This window comes from Oncorhynchus nerka, linkage group LG18 (genome assembly GCF_034236695.1).
Source record: "Oncorhynchus nerka isolate Pitt River linkage group LG18, Oner_Uvic_2.0, whole genome shotgun sequence".
Classification (NCBI taxonomy): Eukaryota; Metazoa; Chordata; class Actinopteri; order Salmoniformes; family Salmonidae; genus Oncorhynchus; species Oncorhynchus nerka.
In genome coordinates, this window is record NC_088413.1 from 71,730,369 (window position 1) to 71,748,757 (window position 18,389).

The following is an 18,389-nucleotide window of genomic DNA, read 5'->3' on the forward strand; positions in this document are numbered from 1 at the left end:
ACACCGAATCAGCGTATTCGTCAATATTTTCATCTGACGCAATACGAAACATGTCCCAGTCCACGTGATGGAAGCAGTCTTGAGTGTGGAGTCAGCTTGGTCTGACCAGCGTTGGACAGACCTCAGCGTGGGAGCCTCTTGTTTAAGTTTCTGCCTGTAGGCAGGGATCAACAAAATGGAGTCGTGGTCAGCTTTTCCGAAAGGGGGCGGGGCAGGGCCTTATATGCGTCATGGGAAGTTAGAGTAACAATGATCCAAGGTTTTACCACCCCTGGTTGCGCAATCGATATGCTGATAAAATTTAGGAGTCTTGTTTTCAGATTAGCTTTGTTAAAATCCCCAGCTACAATGAATGCAGATAAATGGTTTCCAGTTTGCAAAGAGTTAAATAAAGTTCGTTCAGAGCCATCGATGTGTCTGCTTGGGGGATATATACGGCTGTGATTATAATCGAAGAGAATTCTCTTGGAAGATAATGCGGTCTACATTTGATTGTGAGGAATTCTAAATCAGGTGAACAGAAGGATTTGAGTTCCTGTATGTTTCCTTCATCACACCATGTCTTGTTAGTCATGAGGCATACGCCCCCTCTCTTCTTACCAGAAAGATGTTTGTTTCTGTCGGCGCGATGCGTGGAGAAACCCGTTGGCTGCACCGCATCGTTGGGTCGCTGCATGCGATCCATTCCGTTGTCCTGTTTGTAGGGCAGAACACAGGATCCGCGTCGCGGAAAACATATTCTTGGTCGTACTGATGGTGAGTTGACGCTGATCTTATATTCAGTAGTTCTTCTCGACTGTATGTAATGAAACCTAAGATGACCTGGGGTACTAATGTAAGAAATAACACGTAAAAAAACAAAAAACTGCATAGTTTCCTAGGAACGCGAAGCGAGGCGGCCATCTCTGTCGGCGCCGGAAAAACGGAAAAACCAACTGCCTCTATTTCTTTTGTTGTGATACCTTGTTTATTTTTTATTTTTTTATAAGGGAAGAAAAAAAAAAGGTATCAGGATGGGGAATAAGGAAGGGGAGTTTTTGGGTGGGGAGCGTTGCTGCACAGCTATTTTCAGGTCTCTCCAGAGATGTTCAAGCTCGGGCTCTGGCTAGGCCACTAAAGGACATTCCAAGACTTGTCCCGAAGCCAATCCTTCGTTGTCTTGTTAGAATGTGAACCTTCGCCCCAGTCTGAGGTCCTGAGTGCTCTGGAGAAGGTTTTCATCAAGGATCCCTCTGTACTTTGCTCCGTTCAACTTTTCCTAAAGTTGAACGGTCTCCCAGTCCCTGCCGCTGAAAAACATCCTCACAGCATGATGCTGCCACCACCATGCTTCGCCGTAGGGATGGTGCCAGGTTTCCTCCAGATGTGACACTTGGCATTTAGGCCAAAGGGTTCAATCTTAATTTCATCAGACCAGAGAATCTTGTTTCTCATGGGTCTGTGAGTCTTTAGGTGCCGTCGGGCAAACTCCAAACAGGCTGTCATGTGCCTTTTACTGAGGAGTGGCTTCTGTCTGGCCACTCTACCATAAAGGCCTGATTGGTGGAGTGCTGAAGAGATGGTTGTCCATCCGGAAGGTTCTCCCATTTCCACAGAGGAACTATAGAGCTCTGTCAGAGTGACCATCGGGTTCTTGGTCACCTTCCTCACCAAGGCCCTTCTCCACCGATTGCTCAGTTTGCCTGGGCGGCCAGCCCAAGGAAGAGTCTTGGTGGTTCCAAACCTTCAATGTTTTGATACCCTTCCAAAGATCTGTGCCTCGATGCAATCCTGTCTCAGAGCTCTGTGGCCAACTCCCCTCGACCCAATGGCTTAGTTTTTGCCCTGACTTGGGCTGTCAACTGTGGGACCTTATATAGAGAGGTGTGTGCCTTTCCAAATCATGTCCAATCAATTGAATTTACCACAGGTGGACTCCAAGTTGTAGAAACATCTCAAGGATGATCAATGGAAACAGGATGCACCTGAACTCAATTTAGAGTCTCATAGCAAAGAGTCTGAATAGTTATGTAAATAAGGTTTTTCTGTTTTTTATTTTAATACATTTGCTAAAATGTCTAAAAACCTGTTTTTGCTTTGTCATTATGGGGTATTGTGTGGATTTTTTATTTGTACTATCCATTTTAGATTAAGGCTGTAACATAACAAAATATGGAAAAAGTCAAGGGGTCTGAATACTGTCAGAAAGCACTGTAGGTGTGTTGACTGTGATAATGGCACTGGATTATGAGCTGCTATGTCTGCTAAATGAAAAAAATGAAATAAGCCGTGTTATGGTGCATATAGCCATATGAACACAGTGACATATGCCTTAATGTGGTCATATTCGTGGCCTTTTGGAGGTGTGGTTTTCAGTTAGTTATTTTTTGCCACCCATCCCATGAAAGTTAATGTCATTCCAGTGCACTTCTTGCTATAAATTATGTCTGATGGTGTTTAGGTAAAAAATACAAAAAAAATCTCATTTGGAACACTGACAAGTAGAGAGCATTCAAAAAGAATTGCTCAGTCTGATCTGCCAGGTCCACCCGGTCCCTCCCATACCTACGTGGCTAGATTAGTCCAGCATCAATTCTGTTACTTTGACTAGTTTGTGTACAGTTAGTACAGCTCAGTTGACAGACTGCCACACTGCAGATTTCTGGTCCCATATCCACATAGTCTCAGAGGAGGAGTGCTGGTCTCGGATCAGTTTTTGCCTTTTAGAACGTAATGAATTAGATGGGGGACCTGATCCTAGATTTACTACTCTACTCTGAGACACTTTTTGAATACAGTTCCAGAGTCATTAACAGGATGTTTACCAGTCCTTGTGCTGTTATGATCTGTCCCATTCCTCACGCACCAAGTGCAAACAAGGACACATGTCTATCATCTACAGTGCCTTCGGAATGTATTCAGACCCCTTGACTTTTTCCACATTTTGTTACGTTACAGCCTTATTCTAAAATGTATGAAATAAATAAAAAATCCTCATCAATTCACAATAACCCATAATGACAAAGCAAAAACAGGTTTTTAGAAATGGTTGCAAATGTATAAATAATAAAAAACAGAAATACCTTATTCAGACCCTTTGCTATGAGACTGAGCTCAGGTGAATCCTGTTTCCATTGAGCTCAGGTGCATCCTGTTTCCATTGAGCTCAGGTGCATCCTGTTTCCATTGAGCTCAGGTGCATCCTGTTTCCATTGAGCTCAGGTGCATCCTGTTTCCATTGATCATCCTTGAGATGTTTCTGCATTTGGAGTCCACCTGTGGCAAATTCAATTGATTTGACATGATTTAGAAAGGCACACACCTGTCTATATAAGGTCCCACAGTTGACATTGCATGTCAGAGCAAAAAACAAGCAATAAGGTCAAAGGAATTGTCCATAGACCTCCAAGACAGGATTGTGTTGAGGCACAGATCTGGGGAAGGGTACTAAAAAATGTCTGCAGCATTGAAGGTCCCCAAGAACACAGTGGCCTCCATCATTCTTAAATGGAAGAAGTTTGGAACCACCATGAGTCTTCCTAGAGCTGGCCGCCCGGCCAAACTGAGCAATCGAGATAAGGGCCTTGGTGAGTGAGGTGATTAAGAGCCCGATGGTCCTTCTAACAGAGCTCTAGAGTTTCTCTGTGGAGATGGGTGAACCTTCCAGAAGGACAACCACTCCACCAATCAGGTCTTTACGATAGAATGGCCAGATGGAAGCCACTCCTCAGTAAAAAAGGCACATGACAGCCTGCTTGGAGTTTGCCAAAAGGCACCTAAAGACTGTCAGACCATGAGAACCAAGATTTCTGATCTGATAAAACCAAGATTGAACTTGTTGGCCTGAATGTCAAGCGTCACGTCTGGAGGAAACCTGGCACCATCCCTACGGTGAAGCATCGTGGTGGCAGCATCATGCTGTGGGGATGTTTTTCAGCGGCAGGGACTGGGAGAATAGTCATGATCGAGGAAAAATGAACGGAGCATAGTTCAGAGAGACCTCAGACTGGGGCGAAGGTTCACCTTCCAACAGGACAACGACCCTAAGCACACAGCCAAGACAACTCAGGAGTGGCTTCGGGACAAGTCTCTGAATGTCCTTGAGTGGCCCAGCCAGAGCCCGGACTTGAACCCGATCGAACACCTCTGGAGAGACCTGAAAATAGCTGTGCAGCAACGCTCCCCATCCAACCTAAAAGAGCTTGAGAGGATCTGCAGAGAATAATTTGAGAAACTCCCAAATACAGGTGTGCCAATATATGTTTGCCAGGTGTGCCGAGCTCAAGAAGACATGAGGCTGTAATCGTTGCCAAAGGTGCTTCAACAAAATACTGAGTGAAGGGTCTGAATACTTATGTAAATGTGATATTTCCATTTGTATTTTTAATAAATTAGTAAAAATATCTTAACCTGTTTTTGCTTTGTCATTATGGGGTATTGTGTGTAGATTGATGAGGGAAAACATTTATTTAATACATTTGTAACATAGCAAAATGTGGAAAAAGTCAAGGGGTATGAATACTTTAAGAAGGCACAGTATCTAACCATGACGTTTCTGTGTTACCTTCTCCCATACAATCAATATTTCCCATCAGAGATGTCATTCATACATCCAGAAAAATTACAGTGGATGGCCTCCATTTTCAGAATTTCAGTTTCTCGCCCAAGAAATAGTAATTATCTTAGGCAAGGATGGTAATGTCAGTGCAATACATGACAGAACAAGTAGGTAGAATAATTCAACTACAGATGTAGTATCTTATTTTGATCATCCTGTTGCATGAGAACTGTCCTGCAATGCAATACATTTTAAACGTGTGTATTTGAGGTTTTAAAAAAGGCTTCTGAAGTTTGTAATTTCCACTTTGACATTTTAGACTTGATTTTCTATTACTTATAATCCACATAATAATTCACATTTCCTGTGGCCGCAGGATTATTTTCCTGCTGTAGCAAACTGGCTCAAATTAAGATCCTACATCTTTAGGTGTTTATCACATACTAAGGTTACCAAAACAGATTCACCTTGGTATCATATACAGTGAAAGGTCATTTCAAAATCAGGTATTAACTGACAATGAAATCAACTTATTGTGTTTAGGTGTTTGGCAGCCATTATTCCTGCAATAAGCACAGCCACTATGCCTCAACTGTACAAAAAAGACGCATTTCTGTTTGATTAAATTTTGTATAATCAAGCGTGGGTTCAGGCAATCTGCATGTGTAATCTGCCTTGATTAATTCTCAATGTGCCGCGGCTGGTAATGAGAAGGTAAAAGAAGCAACTCTTGAACTTTATAAGCACCTCTGAAGTGCCACCCAATGTCAGGCCTTGTCAGAGGCAAGCTCCTTAATGAAAAGGTTGTCTGGTTGATGCATGAGACCACTGAAACTCATCTACTGAAATAACATGGAGGTTTGAATCCAGTTTGAATGGTCACTGGTCAAAAGTGTGGAATTATCGTTGTGATAGTCACGTTAACTGTTTGGGAAATATAAAAGGATGTATGTTTTCACTGACTGTCATACAGTACACATATTGGTAGGATAGCCTATACCTACAGTGTGAATTTTATAGGCTGTGTTTACACAGGCAGCCGTATTCTGATCTAAAAAACAAAACAAATTGGTCAGAATGGGGCTGCATGTGTAAACGCAGCCATATTGACTGAAATACTAAGAAAGATGATTTCAGCTGTAGTATATGTAAGTGACCATTTCATATGACTATGTCTAATCTAATCTAGTCACTGTTTCACTGTTATGAGATGTCATGGTGTAATATTTTGATCTTCAACTCAAACAACACATTATGATATATATTTGGTTTCATGTACTCTCTTTTTTCTCTGACCAAATTCTCTTGCCAAGAGAAATAAGCCGGGTTGAAGAAATACAACCTGCCACATTTTGAGAAACCTTAATTTAGAGGCGAGCCCAACTGGGAGTATATTCTCTTTTTATGCTTGACCCCTCAACCTCATTTTCCACTCCTGAAAGCTGATCCCTATCTCCATGAGCCTCATCCTCAATGCATTAGGCAGCTCATGGAAAAAGGAAAATGGAGGACAAAGGGAACACTTGTCTTCCTGTATCCTGAGCAGTCTCATGGTCACGGTACACAAGGTTCACTAAACCCAAAGTCAATCCTGATCACCCCTGTTTAATCCCACCCATTCCTGGCCAGTTCTTTATTTCAGCTCAGTAATGTCCAGTTATCCCCAATGATTCCCTGTCAATCCCAGTGAATTCCCTCCCATTCAGGCCAGGGGCACCTGGACTCTGGAGGAGTAAGTCACTGGAGAGCCAAGCAAATGGGAATCACACATGACGGAACCGCACACGCTATATATTTTCCGCGTGGGACGTGTGATTTGGTGTGAATGACTAAAAAGCCCCAGTACAGTCGTGACTGCCAGTTCCCCAGAGTACATTGGACAACAGCGAAATGACAGATTGGTCTTGGCATTCTCTGCAACCAGTCCCCCCCTCATTAAAATGCAAGCTCACAGTTCACATACTGAGATAGATGAGGGAGAGTGATGAATCACACTGTATACAATGGAATTGTCTGATAATGGGAGGACACAATACAAGCTAAGAAAGTGTAAGTTCGACCCAGTCAGAAATATGGATATTTCAGTTAATGGACAATAAATTGTTCTTCTTTTTCTAGTATTATATCACCTTTTTTATGAGCTGCTTATTGACTCCTGTGGCAGTGGACTTTCAGCACCACCATGATTATTCAATTCCGTAATTGCAGTACCGCATTACTAATCTACCTTTCATGTCTTTGTGATGAGTACATTAACCTCTGTGGAGTCCTGCCTCGCTGCACAATATGTTCCGCATCACAGCTTTAATCTGGTATTCTGGTGGGACAGTTGAGACAAATATCCGTGAATCATACTAAGCAACAGGCTGCAATCGCCATGGTGTACTTCTAACAGAATGGCATATAGCACTTCAATATATTCCAATGTAATAAAAAGATTCCTCGAGGCCCGACCTATTGACCTTGGATTAATGCTTAATGCGGGGAGAAATACTGTAGGCACGAAGGGAGCTTGATTTTATTTGATTTTATTAGGATCTCTTTTAGTCCCCATTTGGACTAATCTTCCAAGAGTCCTTAACATTAAAATACAATTTATAATACAAACACACTTTCACATATAACACACTATTACAAACATACATAATATACTAGCATAATGACCCAATAAATAGTCAATCTAAAAAAATATTGATTCTTCATCTACTATAGTCCCACAACATTTCTATATACTATATTTAAATTGTTTTTAAATAATGTTTAAACTTATATATTGAAAGGTTTCTAGTTTGCTCAGTTAATTTATTCCATTTCTTGATTGCTCTAAATTGAAATGTTCTTTTGCCCATTTATTTTTTCTGTCTGGATAACACATAGATGGTGGACAATCTATTCCTAGTATTTACTGAATGTCTGTCTCTTACCAACTGAATACCATTGTGAATAGAACTTGGCCGTTTTAAATTATGTATATTATAAAATAAGATAAGCATGTTTTTTTCAATTATCTTGTCGATTGATGACCAACCAAGAACACTGCGCATGACTGCAACAGAAGAACCACATCTCCGCCTTAAAACAATCCTTGCTGCTTTATTCTGTGCATTCTGCAGCCTCCTGACTTCACTAGATGATGCATTTCCCCAGACCACCGAACAATAGTTCACTTGACTCTCAACCAATGCCTGTGTTATTTGCTGAAGGATTTTCCCTGGTAAATATTTAGCTATCCTTCTGATTATGCATGCTGGAGCTTGATGCCACCGATGATGTTAATACAACATTTTCAATACATTCTCTGGTTAGCTGGGGAGAACACTGACGACCCTGATGACAATGACAGTGATAGAATATAGATGTAACTCTATGGATGATGACGGTGATGATGTCATTGATGATGACATTGATGACGACACTAATGGTGACATCGGTGATGATGTCCATAGAGATACAGTATATATATCATACCTTTGTTCTATGTTTAATTCTGTGATGATGTTCAGGCTCTTACCAGCTTGCCTTGGCAGCGTTGAGATCCCACTCCTTTCTCACACTTGTGGTGGATGCTCATCTTGCAGGCTTTGCAGCGGAGGCCATGTTTGGCCGTGTTGCCTGCCAGCATCACCACATGCTTGGAGGTGGTACCTGTCAAAAAAGCACAACATGAAGTCCATTTCATCTTTAAAGTGCCGTCAAAGTTTTGTGATGTATTCAAAAATTATTTGGCTGAATTATCTACAATTTCCATGACACAATTCATTCGGCAATTCCCATGACAGAATACGATTCCCAAAACACAATTCATTCAACATTTTCCACGACAGAAAAAAGAGGATACAATCACAACTACCATGTCATGTCATAACTGCTTTAATCAGACTACAGGAGAAGGAATAGAGGACAGGTGAGTTAACTCAGTTTTGTTGTAATCACGGTCGTTGCAGTTAAAAGTACTACTCAGACATTGCCCATTTGCAGTGCTGTCAATCTCTGACACAGCAGTGTTCACCTTGAGAGTGCAGTGGACCATACATTTGCCTAGACATGACCGTCTGGTTAAGGTAATCAAATCCAATGTTAAATTAAAAACTGAACAAATATGATCTCCCTCAACCCCAAACCATGTCCCCAAACTTCCTCTCTTAAAGTTTCATTAAATTGGAACCAACTTAATCCAATACTCTTCTCCTCAGTGTCTAGATGCGCTTCTGTTCACCTTCAATATCTTTTCCGTTTCTGGATACAAATGAAGTTTGATGCGAAAAATCCCCATGCGGAATGATGCCTCCTGTCTATGTGTCTACAACACTAGTGGTTTCATTGATGTATGAGTCACAGACATTGGAATAATTAAAGACTAATTAGGCTTAATTGCATTCAGAAGTTATGAAACAGACAATGTGACTGTCTGTAAGCAAGAGAGAGAGACAGCAGTAGAGAGAGAGAGAGAGAGAGAGAGATGGAGGGGGGGAAGACAGAGAGCAGAATAGATAGAGGGAGAGGGAGGGGAAGAGAGAGAGCAGAAGAGATAGAGGGGGAGAGAGGGGAAGAGAGAGAGCAGAAGAGATAGAGAGAGGGGAAGAGAGAGAGCAGAAGAGATAGAGGGAGGGGAAGAGAGAGAGCAGAAGAGATAGAGGGAGAGAGAGGGGAAGAGAGAGAGCAGAAGAGATAGAGGGAGAGAGAGGGGAAGAGAGAGAGCAGAAGAGATAGAGGGAGGGGAAGACAGAGAGCAGAAGAGATAGAGGGAGGGGAAGAGAGAGAGCAGAAGAGATAGAAGAAGAGTGAGAAAGAGCAGAAGCGAGTGGGAGAGCAGAAGAGGGAGAGCAAAATATAGAGATGGGGAAGAGAGAGAGAGAGAGAGAGAGAGAGAGAGAGAGAGAGCACAAGAGAAAAGGAGAGATAGGAGAAGAGAGTAAGAAACAGAGAGAGAAAAAGAGAGAAAAAAGAGAGAAAGAGCAGTGGAGATGCTATAGATGGGAGGAAAGTATCATAGAAACCTACCAAAAAACAATTAGCCAAGAAATTCAAACTGTTTCTACAATAATTTTCTTCCTGCTGCTTTTGCAACAGCTAATGGGGATCCTAACAAAATACCAAATACCAAAATAAATAAAAATGTCATTAGACAACCAATTCTTTTTTACAATAATGATAAATGGTTTTATGAAGAAAGCAAAAACTTTAAAAAGGAATTGAGGAACCTATCCAACCAAAAACACAAAGACCCAGAAAAGCTGAGCCTACGCCCTCACTATGGCGAAACAATTAAACAGTACAGAAATACACTAAGAAAAAAATGATGAATAGCACATCATAAATCAGCCCAATGCAATTGAAGAATCCATAGAATCTAACGACTTCTATGAAAATTGGAACACATTAAACAAACAACAACATAAAGAGCTATCTATCCAAAATGGAGATGTGTGGATAAAGGCCCAAACAACAACATAAAGAGCTATCTATCCAAAATGGAGATGTGTGGATAAACCCCATGTCCTATCTTGTAGGCCCTATAACAAACAACAACATAAAGAGCTATCTATCCAAAATGGAGATGTGTGGATAAACCCCATGTCCTATCTTGTAGGCCCTATAACAAACAACAACATAAAGAGCTATCTATCCAAAATGGAGATGTGTGGATAAACCCCATGTCCTATCTTGTAGGCCCTATAACAAACAACAACATAAAGAGCTATCTATCCAAAATGGAGATGTGTGGATAAACCCCATGTCCTATCTTGTAGGCCCTATAACAAAGAACAAACAGACAAAACATATACATTAACAAATACAAATCTTAGAATAAACTATTAAAGACTACCAGAACCCACTGGATTTTCCAATTACCTTGAATGAACTATAGGACAAAATACAAAACCTTCAACCCAAAAAGGCCTGTGGGGTTGATAGTATCCTAAATGAAATTATAAAATATAGAGACCACGAATTCCAATTGGCTATACTTAAACTCTTTAACATCATCCTCAGCTCTGGTATCTTCCCCAATTCTGATAACCCCAATCCACAAAAGTGGAGACAAATTCGACCCCAATAACTACCATGAGATATGCAACCTTGGGAAAATCCTCTGCATTATCATTATTAACAGGAGACTCCTACATTTCCTCTGTAAAAACAATGATCTGAGCAAATGTCAAATTGGCTTTATACAAAATGACCGTACTACAGATCCCAAACTTGCCCTGCACACCTTTATTGACCAACAAACAAACCAAAGCATAAGTTTTTTTTTTTCAAAAAAGCTTTTGACTCAATTTGGCAGGTCTGCTATATTTTGAGGGTCTGCTATATTTTCCACCATAATTTGCAAATAAATTCATTAAAAATCCTACAATGTGATTTTCTGGATTTTTCTTTCTCATTTTGTCTGTCATAGTCGAAGTGTACCTATGATGAAAATTACAGGCCTCTCTCATCTTTTTAAGTGGGAGAACTTGCACAATTGGTGGCTGACTAAATACTTTTTTGCCCCACTGTATATGTCTATGTCCTGGGAAATGTTCTTGTTACTTACAACTTCATGCTAATCACATTAGCCAACGTTAGCTCAACCGTCCCATGGACGGGACACCGATCCCAAAGAAGTTTAATCAAATAGCCATTCAATTCTACAAACACATAAAAATATGTGATTCTTAAACCATAACAAAGCCCTCACCTACAGAGAGATGAACCCTCTGCCAGCTGGTACGGGGACTCTGCTCACAAACAAAAAGAAACCCCACAGAGCCCCAGGACAGCAACACAATTAGACCCAACCAAATCATGAATACCCAACATTAAGGAGAGCTTTGACTATGTACAGACTCAGATGGTATTGCCTTGCATCGGCAGACCTGTCTCTCAAGAGTAAACAGGCTGTGTTCCCACTGCCCACACAATGAGGTGGAAACCAAGCTGCACTACCTAACCTCCTGAAAACTGTATGACCAGAGACAGATACTGTATTTCCCACAGATTACACAGACCCACAAAGAATTTGAAAACAAATCCAATCTTGATAAACTCCCATATCTATTAGGTGAAATACTACAGTGTTCCATCACTGTAGCAAGATTTGTGACGTGTTGCCACAACAAAAAGGGCAACCAGTGGAGCACAAACACCATTGAAAATACAACCTATATTTATCTGTTTATTTAATTTCCATTTCATACTTCAACTATTGTCACATTGTTATAGAGAGAAGAGAGATATAGCGGAAGAGAGAGAGAAAGAGAGATAGTGTGAGCAGAAGAGAGAGAGAGAAAAGGAGATAGAGAGAGAGAGAGAGAGAGAGAGAGAGAGAGCATTGTTTGGGGCAAGGAAACCTGGTGATGATAGCAGATGCTCGGCACTATCTTTCTGATTGACTGCCAAATTTTAATGGATGGTATTTTGGGGGGGGGTCTAGGAATCAGCAGCACACTTTGGCTTTCTGTAAATAAAGTGAGTTTTTTTCCAAAGACATATGCCATGAGGATCGTATCACTTGGCTCTCAACCTGTGACCCTTGGTTTCAGCCTCACTAAGGCAAATTAACATTTTACTGCAGTGGGCTAAATCAGGGCCACACAGAGTGTTCCTTGGTAGTCTTGAAACAAATCTACTTTGAAATAAAAGTATACACCTGACACACATGGTTATGGTCTTCTGTACCATTTCAGATATAGAGTTGAAATGTATTCAATGTTGAGTTTGCATCTCAATGTTACACTTCATATACAGTACGAGTCAAAAGTTTGTACACCCCTATACTCCTTCAAGGATTTCTCTTTATTTTTACTATTTTCTACATTGTAGAATAATAGTGAAGACATCAAAACTATGAAATAACACATATGGAATCATGTAGAACCCCAAAAAGTGTTAAACAAATATATTTTATATTTGAGATTCGTCAAAGTAGCCATCCTTTGCCTTGATGACAGCCTTGCACACTCTTGGCATTCTCTCAACCAGCTTCATGTGGTAGTCACCTGGAATGCATTTCAATTAACAGGTGTTAACAAGTTAATTTGTGGAATTTCTTTCCTTCTTAATGTGTTTGAGCCAATCAGTTGTGTTGTGACAAGGTAGGCGTGGTATACAGAAGATAGCCATATTTAGTAAAATACCAAGTCCATATTAGGGCAAGAACAGCTCAAATAAGCAGAGAAACGACAGTCCATCATTACTTTAAGACATAAAGGTGTCACACCCTGATCTGTTTCACCTGTCTTTGTGCTTTTCTCCACCCCCTTCCAGGTGTCGCCCATCTTCCCCATTATCCCCAGTGAATTTATACCTGTGTTCTCTGTTTGCCTGTTGCCAGTTTGTTTTGTTCGTCAAGCCTACCAGCACTTTTCCCCTTGCTCCTGTCTGTTTCTAGTTCCTGTTTTCTAGTTTTCCCGGTTTTGACCATTCTGCCAGCCCGGACCCTGAGCCTGCATGCCGATCTGTATCCTGTCACACCACACTGGATTATTGACCTCTGCCTGCACTGACCCTGAGAATGCCTGCCATTCTGTACCTTTTGTACTCTGATCTGGATTTCTGACCTCTGCCTACCCTTGACGTGTTGTTTTGCCTGCCCCCTGTTCTAATAATAAACTGTTGTTACTTCGACACTGTCTGCATCTGGAATTTTCCTAAAACATGATAGAAGGTCAGTCAATATGGAACATTTCAAGAACTTTGACAGTTTCTTCAAGTGCAGTCGCAAAAACCATCAAGCGCTATGATGAAACTGGCTCTCATGAGGACCGCCACAGGAAAGGAAGACCCAGAGTTACCTCTGATGCAGAGGATAAGTTTAATAAAATTAACTGCACCTCAGATTGCAGCCCAAATAAATGCTTCACAGAGTTCAAGTAACAGACACATCTCAACATCAACTGTTCAGAGGAGACTGTGTGAATCAGGTCTTCATGATTGAATTGTGCAAAGAAATCACTACTAAAAGACACCAATAATAAGAAGGGACTTGCTTGGGCCAAGAAACACGAGTAATGGACATTAGAGTGGTGGAAATCTGTCCTTTGGTTCCAACCGCCATGTCTTTGTGAGACGCAGAGTAGGTAAACAGATGATCTCTGCGTGTGCGGTTCCCACCGTGAAGCATGGAGGAGGAAGTGTGGTGGTGTGGGGGTGATTTGCTGGTGACACTGTCTGTGATTTATTTAGAATTCAAGGCACACTTTATTTATTTGTATTTTTTTTGTTACCCCATTTTTCTCCCCAATTTTCGTGTCCTCTGAAACACAACCCACCAAGCCACACTACTTCTTGACTTTTTGCTTGCTTCACCCGGAACCCAGCCGCACCAATGTGTTGGAGGAACACCGTCCACCTGTCGACCATGTCAACGTGCATGCGCCCAGCCCGCCACAGGAGTCGCTAGAGCATGACTGGAAAAGGACATCTCGGCAGGCCAAACCCTCCCAAAATCCGGACGACAATGGGCCAATTGTGCACTGCCCCATGAATCTCCTGGTCGCGGCCAGCTGCGACACGGTCCAGTATCGAACCAGGATCTGTAGTGACGCAGCTAGCATTGCGATGCAGTGCCTTAGACCGCTGTGCCACTCGGGAGGACCATTTCAAGGCACACTTTAACCAGCATGGCTACCACAACATTCTGCAGCAATACGCCTTCCCATCTGGTTTGAGCTTAGTGGGACTATCATTTGTTTTTCAACAGGACAAGGACCCAAAACACACCTCCAGGCTGTGTAAGGGCTATTTGACCAAGAAGGAGAGTGATGGAGTGCTGCATCAGATGACCTGGCCTCAACAATCACCCGACCTCAAACCAAATGAGATGGTTTGGGATGAGTTGGACTGCAGAGTGAAGGAAAAGCATTCAAAAAGTGCTCAGTATATGTGGGAACTCCTTCAAGGCTGTTGGAAAAGCATTCCTCATGAAGCTGGTTGAGAGAATGCCAAGAGTGTGCAAAGCTGTCATCAAAGCAAAAGGTGGCTACTTTGAAGAATCTAAAATCTAAAATATATTTTTATTTGTTTAACACTTTTTTGGTTGAATCCATGTGTGTTATTTCATAGTTTTGATGTCTTCACTATTTTTCTACAATGTAGAAAATAATACAATTAAATAAAACCCCAGTAGGTGTGTCCAAACATTTGACTGGTACTATACATCACAGTAGACTGAAATTTAACAAAACCATTTGACATAGAAAAATAAAAAACATTTATTCATTATGAAATTCGAACAAAATATTAATAACATTACACCTATGAGGCAACAAGAGGGACATTTGGTCATTTAACTGCAGGAAAGGCATACACATACACACTTTATCTTCAGATTTAATATAGAAGCTTAGTACTTTTTAATCAAATATAGATTCAATCCTGGCCACATACCACGCTAGTGGCATGTAGAGTGTGGCTGGCCTGAAAAACTGTAGTAAACTGATTAAACTAAATGTCCTTAATACTGGATTGTAATTTCACACGGTTTACACCCAAGTACATCTGTGTCTAGTCCACTTTTGTCTCAACCCATTTCCCTCTCTTTTCTGCCCTTGTTTTGATTGGCTTTGTACAGTAGACTTTACAGTAGCATGTTCCTCAGAAACATCACTGATATTTCATTCCATAGACAATGTTTCTTACATAATAATGTTAAAATGCTACATATGAGTGCCTATTCGACTGTCAGCAATATGCCACGGTGAAGCCCCACTGCCATTTGTCATTTGTCTAGCAAAACGTTTGCTTCCAGGACTTCATTGATTAATCAATGAGCACGTGCCCATGCAGCCCAGAACCTATACGCGTGTGGATATGTGAAACACAATCGATCGATTCCTTCACATCGCACAGAGGCAGAGTAAGGCCTGTTTTGTTTGACTTCTATCAGTAACTATGTTGACCTACTGCACAGCCATCATTCAATATTAACAGTGGAATCTGGATTAGCAGTGAGATGTGTTACATGCCCAAATTATAGCAGTAAAACCTGATCCATAGGATGAGAGCTGACATGAGATATGTGGCACTGAACAAGCTGAACACACCACTCTTCCCCTCATCCCCACATACTACAGTACGTACTATAGAATTCTGTAGTAAACTGTAGTATACTGTAGAATACTATACTACACACTGTCCATCATTCATGTATAGTACTATACTATATACTATACTACACAACATCCCTCGTTCATGTGTAGTACTTAGTATAGCATTTTTTAATATACGGTAGAATACTGTCATGACTGTCCTGATCAGGTCACGGTTACAGGAGACCACAACCCTACAGATTATCTCTCAACCCCAACAGAGGAGGAGAGATCTAGGGGTCTGAAGATGTGGGGGGTTTATGACCCATCACGCCCCTGGTAAATCTCAGGCCACAGACAAATTCCTTTGTCCTGTTACTATGGAGAACCAGCCTCAGAACATTAAACATGAAATAAAGGGACTTTGGAACAATGGTTTCCATCAGCCACAATGGTGATATATATGAAAATATATGTCATTTTTGTTTTGTTATTAAAGGTTAATAGATGACGTTATTACGAAAACATTGTAACCTGAAGAGTTTTTCTAGTATATGTTTGATGTTTATACATTGTACGTTGTATGGAAAATATCCAAATCAAAGAGAATGTTTTGGGGAAGATGAAATGTGAAGTTAGTTGTCTAAAATTGGATTTGAGTAAAATCTAGACCTTGCCCTCTTAACTTGGTACGCAAAGAGAATTGCCCTAAAGGCGGTTACGCCCACTTCTGACCCATAAAACCCAAATGTATATTTCTCTCGTGTACTTTCTTTTTTCTCTCTCTCTTTGAAATCCCCATTTTGGGTAACACGCGCCATAGTGTGTTGGCCCGTTATACTAAGTTCTAATCAATAGCCTATAATGTGTTTTGTCTATGTGTACCTTTTAACATAATTTTAGCTTTTTAGTAAATAAATATTCAACTAAGATTGGTGTGGTACGAACTCATTGGTGAGACCCGTGTCCGTGCAGATTCACGGACTATACGACGTTCAGAACGAGATTGTAGAGGTAACTGGTTAATTAGCGGCTGTTGTAAAATCGATATTATGATATTCTTCGAGTTAATTTGGGAAATAGAAACTCAATAAAAACTAGTTTTCCCATGGTGCCCCAAGTTAATTAGTTAATAATTGCTTGATTCAGTTAATCACGCAATTAGAAACTATAATCATTCGATGAGAAACAGTCATCACATTAACTAATACAACGTCACGACAATACTATAGTGAATATTACATTATTATCCACACAAAAAGTAGTAAATACTACAGAAATGTCTGCAAACACTGCAGTCCGCAAAAACACTACAGTATTTAATTTGCATACACCCTGTCCATTCCCCTCCCCCATATGCACATTTGTGCCACCCTTAAGAGAGAAACCTACATGCAAAGTATAGACCATATATTGTGTTCCTTATGATTATAGAAAAGAGAAGATCTGATCCCTCCATTCAGAACCCAGTCCTACCTACAGTTGAAGTAGAATGTTTACATACACCTTAGCCAAATACATTTAAACTCTGTTTTTCACAATCCCTGACATTTAATCCTTGTAAAAAATTCCCTGTTTAGGTCAGTTAGGATCACCACTTTATTTTAAGAATGTGAAATGTCAGAATAACAGAAGAGAGAATGATTTATTTCAGCTTTTATTTCTTTCATCACATTCCCAGTGGGTCAGAAGTTTACATACACTTAATTAGTATTTGGTAGAATTGCCTTTAAATTGTTTAACTTGGGTCAAACGTTTCGGGTAGCCTTCCACAAGCTTCACACAATAAGTTGGGTAAATTTTGGCCCATTCCTCCTAACAGCACTGGTGTAACAGAGTCAGACCTCCTTGCTCGCACAAGCTTTTTCAGTTCTGTCCACAAATTGTATATGGGATTGAGGTCAGGGATTTGTGATGGCCACTCCAATACCTTGACTTTGCTGTCCTTAAGCCATTTTGCCACAATTTTGCCACAATTTTGGAAGTATGCTTGGGGTCATTGTCCATTTGGAAGACCCATTTGCAACCAAGCATTAACTTCCTAACTGATGTCTTGAGATGTTGCTTCAATATATCCACATAATTTCCCCCCTCATGATGCCATCTATTTTGTGAAGTGCACCAGTCCCTCCTGCAGCAAAGCACCCCCACAACATGATGCTGCCACCCCCATGCTTCACGGTTGGGATGGTGTTTTTGCTCCAAACATAACGATGGTCATTATGGCCAAATAGTTCTATTTTTGTATCATCAGACCAGAGGACATTTCCCCAAAAAGTACGATCTTTGTCCCCATGTGCAGTTGCAAACCATAATCTGGCTTTTTTTATTGCAGTTATGGAGCAGTGGCTTCTTCCTTGCTTCGTGGCCTTTCAGGTTATGTCGATATAGAACTCGTTTCACTGTGGATATAGATACTTTTGTACCTGTTTCCTCCAGCATCTTCACAAGGTCCTTTGCTGTTGTTCTGGGATTGATTTGCACTTTTCGCACCAAAGTACATTCATCTCTAGGAGACAGAACGTGTCTCCTTCCTGAGCGGTATGACGGCTGCATGGTCCGATGGTGTTTATACTTGCATACTATTGTTTGTACAGATGAACGTGGTACCTTCAGGCGTTTGGAAATTGCTCCCAAGGATGAACCAGACTTGTGGAGGTCTACAATAAAAATGTTGAGGTCTTGGCTGATTTCTTTTGATTTTCCCATGATGTCAAGCAAAGAGGCACTGAGTTTGAAGGTAGGCCTTGAAATACATCCACAGGTACACCTCCAATTGACTCAAATGATGTCAATCAGAAGCTTCTAAAGCCATGACATAATTTTCTGGAATTTTC

The 18,389-nt window shown here is 40.9% G+C and overlaps 1 protein-coding gene across 2 annotated transcripts in view; it reads right to left on the reverse strand.

Moving 5' to 3' along the window:
* The window catches only part of stac (SH3 and cysteine rich domain), a 57,523-nt gene that overhangs the window by 24,290 nt on the left and 14,844 nt on the right, over positions 1-18,389 (reverse strand). For both annotated transcript variants that reach the window (XM_029688461.2, XM_029688463.2), the window contains exon 3: positions 8,049-8,182. In XM_029688461.2, coding sequence (XP_029544321.1) covers positions 8,049-8,182 — 134 coding nt within the window. The remainder of the gene's footprint in view (positions 1-8,048; positions 8,183-18,389) is intronic.